Here is a 15,807-nt window from a genome sequence, read left to right as displayed (position 1 = left end):
ATTTATCTTTTTTGCCTAAAAGGATTCTCATACAGAGGTATTAATGTGAAACTCCTCTTTGCCACTTTGACACCCTCAATCATTTAACTCCCAAATACCTATGCAACTTCTAAAAATGAGGTTGTTTGAGCTGTTACATTCATGCAGTTATAGTAACTAATGCTGACGCAAGGGCCAGTGTGCTCCTGCTCCACGTAATTTTCATTACGAATCACTTTGAGAGTGAGATACGAAGGTAAGAAGGAAACTATAGCTATAGGAAGAGGTTTCTAAGTTGAAACTTGGTGATAGAAATGTCCCCTCTCCCTCCACATCACTGTCAAGCCTGTCCATGAAATATATGAGCATGCAGTCAGAGAATTAACAGAATACTCCCCATGTTGGAGGTTGCACTTCCACTGGTAAACATGTTCAAGACATTACTTTTAAAAAAGTTTAAGGTCTGAAAAGGTGCTATAGTTGAATGGAATAAGGTGATATGGGTAGTCCATCTGTCTGCAAAAATAACCATACCTGGGGAGTAGATTGCGACCCGGTCAATTCCCCGGTCCTCTGCCTGCAGCTGTTGTAAGAACACTCCAACAGAGTCTGAGATAGGTTTAAGCGTGAACTGGCAACGCTCACGCCGGGATGGAAGATTCACAGAAATCACAGGTAATCCATTTTGGTAAACCACAGTCACATCTAGAGAAAAGAATATTAGACTCAAGACAGACCATTTCCAAATATGCAATATAAGGAAAAAAAATACTTTGTGTAACAATCTTGTATCTGTCCCATGAAGACATGGGAGGGATGGTTAAATATCAAAGTGGAAGCTCCAAGTTTTTAATTACTGTTCATTACTATACAGACAGCCTTATCAATCTTTGTGTTGAAGGATATCTGAAGTTCTCCCTCCCCACAAGTTCACAACATCTATTAACTTTCTGGTGCTTTGTTGGAAAGTCTTAAAGTGGAGTGTGATTCTTAGAGATATGATGAAAGTGTAGCTATTGGACAAAAGTGCATGGTAATTAATAGCAGCAGTCATAAAAAATGTTCTTTAATCTAAGCACCAAACATTTGGTACTTTGCAAGACAAAAAAGATGGTTTTTCGGATTGTAATCTCTGAAATAAAGACAGATTACACACTAGGAGACCCAGCAAAAGGACATAATTTAGATAAATTATGTTTTTACTCTGATTAATTAAATTTTTCCCTATTTGTGTTGAATGAAAAAATCAGCCTTAAGTAGGACCAATAAGAGGACAGTCAGAATTCTGAAATCACAGAGACAATATTCCATCAGTTTTATAAGCTAGAAGGTATTCTGTCTAATGCTATATCACTCATATATAGAAATGGGAAGGAGAGAAAAGACACCACCACCTACGCTGACAATTATTCCATAGGTTAAGCTAGAGATAAAGGAATTTTCAATTTCTTAAGTGTTCTGGGGTGCATTTTCACACAGGTGCATGAGGATTTCTGTGCGAATCATATAATTCCTTGTCCCAAACATAAGTTAAGCAAGTTATTTTATTATTTGCATGATCACAGCATCCACATTGTGCTAGGGGCTGTCCACATATAAAAAGACAGTCCCTGCTCCAACAGCTTACACTCTAAAATGAACAGATGGAATTAGAGAGGGATAAAATAAAGCTGCCTACCTACCCATTATTAGTTGGTCAAGTTTTCCAAGTAACAGTTGCTGACTAAAAGTATGGGAACATAGAAGGTTAGCAGTATATATCTTTAAAAATATGCAAAACTTCATGCTCTTTGAATTTTTTTTGTTAGAAAAAAATGAAAATGTTATCTTTTGTTGATTGCATAGTATTTACCATGTCTGAAGATAAAATTCAGGCACCGATAGTACACTCTATCTAGTCCAATATCAGTTTATCAGTATCTCAGGCCTGCAAAAAAACTCTGCACTTATTTAAAAAATCATTTTCTAAATAAATTTAATTAAATTGGTGCAACTTCCTGGTGTTACTGTTCTTAAATCAGTTTAAGGACTGCTAAAATCAAAACTGATTTAGCAGTGTCTACACAAGGGAGAGATGCACTGATTTAAGTGAAGTTATTTAGAAAGGGATCTAGTTAAGCTGATGCAATTTCTACGTGTAGATCAGTATACAGACAGTTGTGCTGTGGACATGCCTTGCACTACTCTTCACAGGCTTGCTGCAAAATGATCATCCTGCCTGTATTACTCTTCCTTTCAAACTATTAGGACTGAAACTGGGACCATGCCCCTTTAGAAATATCAGTAGGAGACATGCCAAAAAACCCCATACAAACTGAACATATACTTATATCAGAAGTAAGTGGAGCAGAAAACTGCATACAATGGAAGGTTAATGTTGCATTAGCATGTGTGGAATTAAGATATGAAAGGAAGCCGTGGAACTAAGTCTGAACAGCAACAATCTAGATTCAAGACAAATAAATACCTGTGAGTAAATGCAATGCATCGCACCTAGGTAAAGGGGCAAACAGAACTACAAATGCAAGAATTGCAGCTTCTAATGCTAAACTGCATCTTTAAGAAGTGTAATAAAGACTTAAGGCAAGGGGACAGTATGGCAACCAGAAGCACCTATAAGGCATGTTTAAATTCCATAACAAAGTTATGTATAACCTCAGTTTCATAGTTATCATGTGTGTTTGAGGAAACTGCATCTAAAGTGGAGGCCCATACATTGTAATTCAGTACAATGACAAGGTGTGCTCACCTACAGTGATAGTACAAAGTCAAGAAGAGCACCCAAAATATTAAGGAACTAGTAGCTGTAATTGAATGCTGCCTCTGGGAAACAAATCACAATACTCAACCAGAATACTACAAAAACTTGATTAAATGAATATTCATCTCCCAAAACAGTGAAGCACGAGGTTACAGAGAATAACTCAGACCTGTATACCATTTTGATTTATATCATCATTTGACATAAAATCTTAGGAGAAACAAAATGACAACACACAAAATTACAGAGATGAAAAACCTGTGATAATAGTATTATCCCTGAAAAATATAGGTTTTTTTTTGTTTGTTTGTTTGTTTTTTTAAACATTACGCAAACCAAGGGCTGACTTGTAAGGTAACAAAACTGTTTCAGGAATTCAGAAAAAAAGAAAGATTTTAGTCCTGACATTTTAGCAAAATGTCAACCATAATTTAACTATACCACGAACTCTCCACTGAAGTTGCATGATCTGGTTCTCAGGCTGGATACACAGAATTACTGTCAGAACACACCACCTTTCCTTCTCTTTAATGCTAGTTTGTGCTCTAGAGAACATAAGTTTACTTACCCTAGTTAACAGGTCATGTGGCTAAATTCCTTGTCCTTTGCTGAAGCTCATCTTCGAGAGAAGCAGAGTGTGTGTCTTTCTATTCCAATAAGCAATTGGGAACCTCCATTTATAACTCCCAATGGTTTGAGATCTGTCTATGGATCAGAGCCTGCATTAAACTGCTAGGATTTCTATAGTAACATTTCTTTTGCTACTGTTTATTCAGCTCTCTGACTTACAGTGAACCTCATCAGGGTACTTGGAGATCTACAACTTGAATTTAAAAACACTCAATTTATACTATCACATGTTCAATATTGTGTTTTATTTTATGTGGTCTGATGAAAAAATGCAAGTGGTTGTTGATGATGCAATCTATATGCAGAGTGTCAGTTGTTCAGAGTAAACTCGTATTACTTATGCAGCTGTAAAACAGTCCTGACTAGAATAAATACCACTTCCTAAAGTGTCAGGGTATCCATATTCTCCTGCATCAAAATTTGCACTTCACTGAAAGGAAGGGATACATAATTTTCTCTTCTAAACCATTACACTTAGAGAGAGCGAGGTAAAAACTGTAATTGTCTGTAGAAATGTATATGGTAAAGAGCTTATTATATATTGGTTAAAAGTTTATGCCTCAAAACATTCAGAGCGTTTTTCAGCAAATTATTATTAATGACCTTCCTGGGCTCTCACACAATCATAGCAGAAGACTAAGATTATTTTCCCAAGCCAAAAAAAAAAAAGAAAAAAGAAATTTGCTTTCACCTTTGGGAGACAGCCAAATGTAAATTAGTAGCTTATCACAGACCTCTTAAGTTATCCAATATATGGTGCTTCTTATTGACTTTTCACATAATTCACACTCGCATTTTCTGTTATACTCCATGCTGATAGTACAAACTGTTATATCAGAAATTGGAAATATTTTAATTTCAGATGATGCCCTAGTCTCACATGTCTTAGACCTGACCAAAATGCTGGGAAAGAATACTCCTTACAGAAAACATCCTTGAATTTTTGAGGTCCCAATATCTACATTATTGGGGGGTTCTTCCTGAAAGGATGGGGGGAACCAATGAGATCAATTTATCAAAACTAACTCAACTGCAAACACTATTCCTATCCTCTCTTTCAAGAATGTAAATTGGTATTAGATGACACTAATTAAAAAAAGCAAACCACACAGGAAAAGTGCAAAAAGCTGACAGCAATTTTCCAGAACTGATACAAGCAGATTTTTCTACTGTGGAGAAATGAGCTCGGAAGGAATTCTGTGACAACTGGATGAAGTTAAATAGTTTATTTTTCCGCCCAAATATTAAAATATTAATATTATGTTTTTTCAAAATATGAATTGATCCTGTGGCTGGTATGCACACAACATAATATAAAATTGTATACAAATGATATATAAGCCTGGAGACCATGGGCAAGTATGTGCTAGGCTCTAGTACAGTGTAGAAAATGTTGGATTTTAAATGCTAGACTGATCCCATAGCCCGTGAACCTTCTCCATTACTGGAAAAAATGAGGGGATGCTGTTTCAAGTTGTCTCTACACTAGCAATTTTCTGATAACCTTCCACATTTGCACTAGGATAAGTGTAGTGCCACTGTCTCTAGCACTGGTGGAAGTGTGTAAACTGACCATTGGCATTTTCATCACCATCTGCTCAAAGCAGATCTAGATGACAGTAATAAAAATGCTGCAAACAAGTCTATACTAGCAGTACCCTCAATTGCTACCACCAGTATAAGATTTCCAAAAAATTTAAAGTGTAGATGAAGCCACGGAAACAGTAATTCATTTCCTTAGGATGACTGGTTCAGTCAGACTGGACTGTGACTACAATGTGTCTTCTTCACAACACCTTATACAAGGAACTTAAAAAAAAATTCTCAAACCTTATTTACAGCTGGAAAAAGCCCATAATTCAGCTGGATCATGGTTGATCCTCCTCTCTTCCAATGAAGGTCAGGCCTTGTCAAGCCTTTACTACTGGAGGAAAAAGCCTCAGGTAAGAATGAAGCTGAGGACCTCAATACTTCCAACCCAACAGATTCCAAGAAATAGAAAGGTCAGGCCTCAGGGAATTGATATGGGAAAAAGTCAAAGAGGTAGTTGTACAATGAGATACTGCATACTGGTTGGCTATCTTTGTCACACCTAGTCCTTTGCGGTATACCCTGTGTGGTATGTGACCCATAGGATTGGGAGGCATATGTAATCACTGAGTACAAAATGTTTATTTTAGCATGTCACTCTGGATTAATTTTAAACCAATACTCTAACTTGTATCATGCATTTAAAAGTAATGTCATGCATATACTATTTCACGTACACAATTTTCCTACATTTTTTTTTTTTTAAAATTGTAAACCCGTCACTTAATGAAACCACCAAGTTTTTTGGAAAACCTCCAGTTCAGCAGCTAGAGTTGGGGGGGAGACTGAACTTCATCCTTGCACTCTGCCTGAAATTTTAACTTTGTAAATGTAAGCTTCAAAAACGCAGTGTGGTGTGTTCTTTAAGAAAATGTGGTCAGTATTACCTTGGGAAGTGTATTCAACATTAACATTAAAAAACATGGGTGTGTCAAATTCATACTTAGGGTTGAACATTTAACAAAATTACTTGAAGGAATAAAGTGAAATACCAAAGTACACTATGAGAAAGACTAAATGATTCAGAATTCATCAAGTCATACACAAACTAGCCTAGATAATTGCATAATTAACCCCATGCACTGCTACAGGCTGGGGACTGTTTGGCTAAGTAGCAGTGCTGAAGAAAAGGATCTTGGGGTTACGGTAGATGGAAAGTTGAACATGAGCCTACAGTGTGCTCTTGTAGCCAAAAAGGCTAATAGCATACTGGGCTGTATTAGTAGGAGTGTTGCCAGCAGATCGAGGGATGTGATTATTCCCCTCTATTCGGCACTGGTGAGGCCGCATCTGGAATATTGTGTCCAGTTTTGGGCGCCACACTACAAAAAGGACGTGGAACAATTGGAGAGAGTCCAGCGGAGGGCAACAAAAATGATTAGAGGACTGGAGCACATGACTTATGAAGAGAGACTGAAGGAACTGGGCTTATTTAGCCTGCAGAAGAGAAGACTAAGGGGGGATTTGATAGCAACCTTCAACTACTTGAAGGGATGCTCCAAGGAGGAGGGAGCTAGGCTGTTCTCAGTGGTGACGGAGGACAGAACAAGGAGCAATGGTTTGAAGTTGCAGTTGCGGAAGTCGAGGCTGGATATTAGAAAAAACTTTCTGACTAGGAGAGTGGTGAAGTATTGGAATGGGTTACCTAGGGAGGTGGTAGAATCTCCATCTTTAGAGCTATTTAAGGTCCGGCTAGACCGCACCCTGGCTGGGATTGTTTAGGGAAAGTGGTCCTGCCTTTAGCAGGGGGTTGGACTAGATGACCTCATGAGGTCCCTTCCAACCTTTGATTCTATGATTCTATGATAATCTTATCAAAATTGCACCTGTCCTTCCTTTTGTTCACCCTCCCTGGTTCATTTAAAATGTATTGTTATATCTGGTTCCTAAATTTAGCTCGTAAATGCTAGTATTATTCTATATATATTCACTGGCTACACTCAATGTTTAAGTTTGTATATGAAAAGCAGCAACTCTCACTAGCACACTGGGTCATCCTGCACAAGCACTGTCTACAGTTATCTTGAGCTATGTAGCCATAAAGCAGACATAGAAGTAGAAGTCTTCTGTTTTCATTTTGTAATATGAGTTTGGTACCTGGGACCTTCATTTCACTAGAGATTACCTTCTCTAGCAACAGATTCTCTTGCCTTATGTCACACACTGACACTATTGAAAAGCTCAGTATCTGAGCCCTTTGACTGTAAAAAAAGGAGGAAACTGCTTTAGTAATGAATAAATGATCAAAGCAAGGATTGAGTAAGTAGTTGGTACAACTGCACTTTAAGTACGTTCACTGTTTATTAAATATTTGTCACATAAAAATACTGGGTACAGCATATAGTTATAGTAGAAGACTACTTAGCATGAATTTTTTTGCTGGACAATTATATTCTTCCTTTCTTAAAGCTAGTTTTGTAAAAGTGGATATTAGAAAGGTTAACTACAGTTCTTTGCAAATGACACTTTCATCAAACTGTGACTGGTTCATCTTATATTTAGTTTATCCACCAATTTAATTAAGATCCCAGATCTACACAAAGCTTTTGGGCTATTCATTCTCTCAGCAGCAAATATTTGCAATTTGGGCACTTGTTATACTGCATGTTTTCACTAACCTGCAGACCCATTCTGGGATACAAGACTACAAAAGTGCTTTCCAAAGATTTTTCTTCAAATGTACGTATAACTGGAGATCTAGCACAAGGAACTTTGGCAATGACCCCTTTGAATTCTGATCCACTTAGAATTTTTTTGGGATGGCAAGAATGTATATTAATGCTTCTTTTAGCTTGAAACTGCATTGCTGTGTTGTGGGAGATTTCAGATACACTCCTGTGTGTGGCAATTACTTCTTCCATGGCACGCAAATGTAAAAAGAATGTAACACACACCCCCTATCCAGGGATTCTCAAACTCGGCGGGGGAGTCGCGAGGTTATTACACGGAGGATTACAAGATGTCAGCCTCTACCCCAAACTCTGCTTTGTCTCCAGTATTTATAATGGTATTAAATATATTAAAAAGTGTTTTTAATTTATGGGTGGGGAGTCACACTCAGAGGCTTGTTATGTGAAAGGGGTCACCAGCACAAAAGTTTGAGAACCACTGCCCTGTACAGACTTGTATAACAATAAATCTAAATATGCTTGTCAAAGATTGAGACAATGTTTTTGTTCTGGATTGGTGGCCTGCTTAATAACATGAAATTAAACTAACATTTATAAGGTGTGCCTTCATTTGCAGTTTGTAACATGGAAGTTTTTAATGCCAGTTTGTAAATTCTGATCTCTTGGAACTATCATTTCATCACTATTTTGGGGTAAAACATGGCTGATCCTTTGCATTGCCTCCACAACTTTCCCAGACTCTGTTGACCTAGAAGTACACAGGTGGAGTGAGGCAAGGAGATGCTTTGTTGGACTGGTGTCCCCCTTCAGCTATTTCAAAAGCAGCACAGACTGGCTCTGGAGGGAGCTGGTATGAAAAGCTGCTGCTTGTTTGGTGGGAGGAAAAGGAAAGATATAGGAAGAGTAAAAGTAAAATTGTGCTATAATTGGGGCTCAGCAGCTATTTTGCAAAAGAAAGCCAAGGATTGGTTTAGTGGCACAGATACACAGCATTCTGTAAGATGAGTGACTTTCAAGACTCCTTGTTCTCATAAGCAAATGAAGTGGACTGTGGACATGATGTATGGTGTCTGAGCATAAACATTTAATCAAGCCTTTCTGAAGCAAATGACCTCTCTCTTCTCAAGTCAGGAAATGAAACTGATGATAAACAAAAAATCCTTCTATCTTCCTCCTTCTTTCCCAGGGGGAGGGTGCTACCGTGGTGAAGCAGAACTAGGGAAAACTCAGGGAAAGAGAAGGAGCAGCTGCCCTAGAAGGATTATGTGCATGCATTTATCCAACCTTCAGCAAAAGATATAGGGGCAGTCCTTTTTTTTAATTTTACACAAGCGACTTTATGATCTGTACTTCATACTGCTATTGTCTTAGCATTGCCATTTCGTCTCCACCCCCACCCCAGTCCTTGGAGAAAAACTGGATGGCATCACAGGAAAAAACAATCAGTCACACTGGGTGATCTGAGTTGGAAAGTATCAGAGGGTAGCAGGGTTAGTCTGGATCTGTAAAAAGAGACAGAGTCCTCCGGCACCTTATAGACTAACAGACGTATTGAAGCATAAGCTTTTGTGGGTGAATACCCACTTCGTCAGACCTACTCACTTCAACAGATGTCTGACAAAGTGGGTATTCACCCACAAAAACTCATGCTCCAATACTTCTGTTAGACTATAAGGTGCCACAGGACTCTGTCACTTTGAGTTGGAAAGTCATTCAGAAACAAGACTAAAATTCTTTGCCAAAACTCACCATCAGAGGGCACTACTGTACTGCAATGCACCACTCTCAAGCTCTGCCATGGAGAAAGCCTCTGGTGCACCTAGAAAATCCAAACACAGCAAAATGGAATGGTTAATAAAGGACAAATGCTGGGTTATGACAGTCTCAGACTCTCACTCCACTGCCACCTCCTACTCTCTCTCCACACATCCTAATGACATTTATCTAGGCATATCCTCCTATCTACCACAAGGATGACAGCAAGTCAGGAGCATCTGTCAAGTGCAGCATTTTTTGTTGCCGTCTGTCATCCAGAAGGGATATACCCCCTCAGCCATGTTCACTTCTCATGGTTTCTGCCCACCAAATAGTGTAGTTAGAGAAAACTTTAAAGGGGCAGCTTAGATATCAATGTTTTTTGGCGTAACAGCCACTTTAGCTTAAAACTGAATTTTTGAACATTAAATTTGAGAGAGGCACAGGTAGAGAAGGCAAGAAAAAACATAAGGTAAAGAGCAGTATAAGTAGATAACACTTGGAAAAGAAAGAAGGAACTGCAACATAATGGGTGAATAGAAAGAGTTATGAAGAATTATAGGTTAGATCTTTTTGTCCTTTCAGTATATAAAGGAAGAAAAGCAGAGGAAAAGGTCATTTTTATTATGTTTCATACAAGCAAGTTTGTATACAACCACCTTACCAGAATCAGGAAAAAAGGGGCAAGACCACTGGGCTGAAAAAGACTGCCTTGCAGTTATAAAGAGAAAAGTACAGAAGTGGATTAACTTACTTTTGTATGTATTGATGTTATTTACCCTCGGTAAGCCACATATATTAGTTTGTAGGGGAGAGCCTAGAGTCAGGCTGCTTTAAGCACTTGTTTCCAGAAACAATGTATTCTAGGATAATCCCACTACATGTGTTTAATAAATGCTTACTGGTAGATTACAGCACTAGCACAAACCTACAAAGCGCCTCCATTTTATAAACTAGATGGCATTAGTCAAGACCGGAGCAGTCTAGATATTTAGTAGTTAGTACATTTAGATATTTCAGCGGTTTGTGACCATGTTTAATTGCAAATTATTTTTGTATTCCAAAGCCTGTATTCCAATTACAAGTGTACCTTTAGTAAAGAGTCTTGCTTTAAGTGTTTGTTGGACAATTTCTGCATTGATAAGAATTTTGTATCAAGAACTCAAAATGTGTTAATTATTGCTGTATCAAGTTGTCAAATGAATTTAAAACTATTGGTTAGGGGCAGAGTGGATAAAAATCCATTATTAAAATTTTGTAAAAAACAAAAAGTTTTTTTTATTTAAAATTGGATTTTTTTGATAAAATGCTTTTTCAGGAAAAACCTATTTAAAGACAGTTTTAATTAAGATACAGTATAGCTCAAACATATCTCATCATGGAATAGGGATTATAATTTCTTATTCTATAATATGAGACAATATATTCATGTAATATTTAAGAAAAAAGTTTTATAAATGAGTTCCAATAGTTCATGGATTAGGGACCCAATTTTATGGGGTTCCAGGGGCTTCTCTACAGATTATTTAGGTTACTCTTTCTATCTACCCAATGGGACTCACTGCTCAGTCTAGAAGATACCATCAGAAATGCTTAGTTTTGCAGTTCTCAAACTGTGGATTTAAGTCTCCAGAGATAACATGCTTCTTAACTGCAAAAATGTTTTAAAGTAAATAATATATAGAGGTGAGAAATAACCCTATTGTCCCTCTGCAAATTTGTATACACAGAGTCAATCCCTTACCTCTCTAAAAGTGCAAAGTTTCAGAAAGTTCAATGAACAGAAGATTGTTGGGGGCAGACTAGATCTGGACAAGGAGAAGTTTGGAGATAAACGTGAGAAGGGACGGACAAGCAGTAGAAACAAAAGTGAAATTGCTTGAGCAGCATATTCCAGAAGTCTTGAGGTGTTTGAGAGTAGCCTTCATTGATTTGAGATCTACCATACCATTCTCTCACTAGAAGGGAAAACATATAATGGCAGCAGGCCGTAAAAGAGACTCAGTTTGGGAATAAGAACCATTCAAAAAATACATGTTTGCTGATGATGTTTTAAAGAAAAGTCACACCCAGTGAACTGGTGAAAGTTACTTAAGACCTGGATTCAGAGACTGCTGAAGTGATAAGCTTCTTCTGCCTGTGTAGAAAGAATATTTTATTCCTTTGGACTAATTCATTCCAAACTGAGAAATCGTTTGCGACTTGAAAAAGCAGGAAAGCTTGTTTTTCTTTTCCAGATTATGAACAAACAGGAAAATGAAGTGAAGATGACTGAGTTAGCTGCAGAAGCCAATATTTTAAGTTTCTCATGTTGACCTGGCTAACAATCAATTTAATTTTTTTTTTAAAAAAAAGGTATTTCATTGAATTATTTTAGTTAAAATAATTTAAAAAGACCCACAAACCTGATTTTAAAAAACTTGAATGTTTAACTGTATTCAAATGCTTGTTTTGTTGAACTATTATATGTTTGTGGTTGAAGAAAAAAAATCCAGACTACATAACATTGTTGTTTTAGTTAAATAAAACAATTTAAATGTCTGTCAGGTGATGTTCTCCTAATAGAGCATGGTAAGAAAATCCTCCAATTATTAATCGTTAGCCTGTTGAATTGAAGATAGTTCACCTCTCACCTTCATAAATACCTGCTTCAATTACGTTTGGTGAATGAAATAACCAAACAATCATTCATTTTCTGACACAGCTGTAAAACTAATCTGAAAAGTTTTCAAGTAAGTCACTTAAAAATATAGATAGTGTACCTTCTAAAAATGAAACCCACATCTGTCTCTAAGTTGTGAAGACTATGTATTAAGGTTATAACAACCAACAAGAATGTATACAATTTATGTATAAATACATGATTAAATTGAGTCTTCCTGACTAGTGATTTAAATCAAATCCACCCTGGTTAGGGGAATGTCAGTGGAATAAAAATTGCTCTCTCAGCAATTTAATTTCCCTTTTTCTTTGGAAAGCAGTTGCACAAATTGAATCCAGACCCTAATATCTCCTAGCCTAAAAATTGTGATATGCTCGCCTGCTGAGAATATTGAAAATTCTAAAAATCCAATGAAACTTTGTGGTAAACGTCTGTCCCAAATCTGGACTTTAGCGTACAAAATCTGGGTGCTTACTGTGAACCTCCCCAAGCTTATACCCAGCTTGGATCTTATCTCGCTGCCACCAGCCGAAGTTTTCCAGGGTTTCGGCCCCCTCGGGTTCCCCAAACCTTTCCTTGGGGGACCCCTCCAAGACCCAGAGCCCCTGGGTCTCCTCTATCTCATCCCCCAGCTTCCCCCCCTTTCCTGGGTTAGCCGGTGCGATGCTGTCCTATTCTCTTTGAATACAACCAGAGAGGCAATCTAGCTTCCCCGAGGCTATGCATTCAAACCTAGTCAGCTCACACAAGAGATTCACCCCTCCCTTTGTCCCGTAGCCTTTTCCCGCCCTGGGACAATAGGAAAGTAAGACACAGAGCTTGGGCTTTTCCCTCCCCCCGCCTAGCCTGTCACAGATATAACAGAGCTCCGGGCACAGAAATTCCTCTCCCCTCTGCCTCACTAGGAAAAGAAACTCCCACAAGTTTTAAAAAGAAACTTTATATAAAAAGAAAGAAAATACAGAACAATAATACTGCATTAAGAAACTCAATACAGGAATATGGCTTATAAGAAAATAGGAATAAACAGTCTGATTTAAAAGATAGCCCAATTAAACCAGTCCAGCAAATCAACACCCATGTAAATACAAATCAAAGCACATCACAGCCGATTACTTTGGTTCCTTTGTACTCACACTTGATAGTAGAATATTTGAAAGAAGATGGAGTTAGAAGAAAAGCTTGTTTACTCACAGCCGAGGAAAACAAAAAGACCCCGAGTTTCCAGTTCCCTCCCAGACTTTAAAAAAAATCCAGGTCTCTGATTGGTCCTCTGGTCATATCATTTGGTTCCCCCTTTGTTCCCCCTTTGCAGGTAAAAGAAAATTAACCCTTACCTATCTACTTATGACAGACCCTAATATCTCCTAGCCTAAAAATTGTGATATGCTCGCCTGCTGAGAATATTGAAAATTCTAAAAATCCAGTGAAACTTGTACTGTATTTACATTATTTTCTGAGTTTTGAAAATGCAAATCAATGCAAGTCAGTTTCACTTTAGCTTGGGGTCAGTTGCATTTTGAACATCTCAGAACTGTGTTTGGATGGTGAACAAAAGAGAAATGGTCATTTTAAAAGTCTGTTTGAATTTAAAATAAATGAGTTTAAACACTTCTACTGGGCTGGAAAAATCTCTCTTTTACAAAAGTCTACATTATGGGCCAAATTTAAAATGGCAGTGTCCCTTTAACATTTGAAAATAGCAAGTCTGACTGAAAGCAAAGATGGTTAGGAATGAAGATCTGGATATTTAATCTGACTGTGGGGGATCCCAAGAGGAATATTGAATGTCCACTGTCTGAGCTACCAAGCAAAACCAGCCCACTAAGTTATAAACATTGTTCAATTTACTTTGAAACAAACTGTCACCGCTCCAGATGTCCTGGAAAATGGTGGTGTTCCCCTCTCTTTGCACTTCTGTTACACAGCAAAGGCTGTGTTAGCATTTGCACTGGAAATTACAATTGTCAAAAGCTATGCAGTTCATATGTAAACACACAAGGCTGTAAATATGACATACGATTGTCCCTAGTTCAAGAGAAACTAAGACCCTTTTGAATGAAGTTGAAATCACTAACTTCATGCTTACATTAATGCATCTAAATCTACACAAAGTCCAACAGCAATCAGGTATGCACAGATAGTAAAGTTGTGATTTTTAAAAAAATTAAATGTTCTGAAGACAGTTCTGAGATTGCTCGATATTTCATTTTTGTTTCAGCCTATTTCAAGGCAGAGCACCAAACCCTTTAAACTTAACACTTCTAATCCTTTCCCCCCTATCTGAAGCCACAATCTGTATGTAGAAACATCAGATATAGAATTACCATACTACCTGATTTTTGCAGGACAGTCTTAAGTCTGACAGCTGTTCAAACGGTCCCAAAAATCCTTTAAGGCCTGTTTTATCACTACCAGATAATTGTCATAATCATTCGAGTGTTCTTTCTTTAAAATCACACACATTTTCACACAACACAGATGACAAGGCACCAGATCTATTTTGTACCTACACATATTTAGGAAGTGCAGGCTTTGTAATTTCTGAATCATACAGAATCAGTTTAGTTTTGAAACAAAGTTTTCAGTAACCCTATGGAAAGAATTTGGTTCTCACTTCACTTTATAGATTCATAGATTCCAAGGCTAGAAGGGACAACTGTGATAATACATTCTGACTTCTTGTCTAACATATGCCAGAGAATTTCCCCAAAATAATTCCTGGAGTGTATCTTTTGGGAAAATATCCAATCTTGATTTAAAATGTCAGTGACAGATTCTAACAAGAATCTTGGTAAGTTGTTTCAATGGTTGGTTTTTAACCATGAGAGTAACTGACATTTTATTTCCAGTCTGAATTTGTCTGGCTTCAGCTTCTGGCCATTGGATGATGTTATACCTTTCTTTGTTAGATTAAAGAGCCCATTATTAAATGTGTGTTCCCTAAGTAGATATTTATAATCAAACCATCTCAACCTCTTCTTCGTTAAGCTAAATAGATAGACTCAGAGTTCAATTACTAAAGGCATGTTTTCTAATCCTTTAATCATTCTCATAACTCTTCTCTGAACCCTCTTCCATTTATCAACATCCAGGTTAAACTCACATATCACTTACATTCATCCCAAGGTTCAGAATTGGGCCTCAGTATAATGAGGCATTGTCAACACACATCCCATTCCACCCCCAAAGCGTACTATTCAATAAGTTTACAGGAAAACGTGGCAGAAAAATTAAATTCTGGACCAAAAGAGCAGTTCATTTCATTCTTCACTGATCATGTCTCACAATCATTTGAGGACACTTAGTTCATATCCAAACTCTCTAGTTTTAGTAAAGTGATACACAAGAATTATATCCAAGATCAAACTGTGGCACACATTTACTGTACATTTAATATGAAGAGAGAGACTAGAACTATGAATTCGCTTTTCATATCCATTCAATCCGTGACTTCTCTGTCTTGTCCAGAATGGGTTTATTGTTTCACATCTCTGTGGGTATATCTACACAACATTTTGGATTGAACAAGAACGAGCCTTCTAGCCTGAGTCAACATACTTGGGCTAGGAGGACTCATGCTATGCTCTAAAAATAGCTGTACAGATAGAAAATTGTGGCTCAGGCTTTGAAGCCTATGGGTGGGCTTCAGACTCCAACCTCCAGCCCAAGCCATGACTTCAAGGCACTGTCTATACAGCTATTTTTAAAAGCACTAGTGTGAGCCTCCTCACACCAAAGTTTGCTGATTCATGCTAGGAGGCTCTCTACTGCTCAGTCCAAAATGCTATGGAGACATA

At 37.6% G+C, this 15,807-nt stretch overlaps 1 protein-coding gene across 5 annotated transcripts in view; it reads right to left on the bottom strand.

The window, feature by feature from the left end:
• The window catches only part of MCU (mitochondrial calcium uniporter), a 191,684-nt gene that overhangs the window by 20,057 nt on the left and 155,820 nt on the right, over positions 1 to 15,807 (bottom strand). For 4 of the 5 annotated variants that reach the window (XM_075072644.1, XM_075072643.1, XM_032765859.1 and 1 more), the window contains exons 2-3: positions 9,340 to 9,409; positions 514 to 684 (exon numbers count right to left, since the gene is read on the bottom strand). In XM_075072644.1, the coding sequence (XP_074928745.1) occupies positions 514 to 684; positions 9,340 to 9,409 (241 nt within the window). The remainder of the gene's footprint in view (positions 1 to 513; positions 685 to 9,339; positions 9,410 to 15,807) is intronic. The other variant, XM_075072645.1, reaches the window with a different exon arrangement.

Source organism: Chelonoidis abingdonii, chromosome 15 (assembly GCF_003597395.2).
Source record: "Chelonoidis abingdonii isolate Lonesome George chromosome 15, CheloAbing_2.0, whole genome shotgun sequence".
Lineage (NCBI taxonomy): Eukaryota > Metazoa > Chordata > Testudines > Testudinidae > Chelonoidis > Chelonoidis abingdonii.
This window is presented reverse-complemented; position numbering and strand designations above follow the sequence as displayed.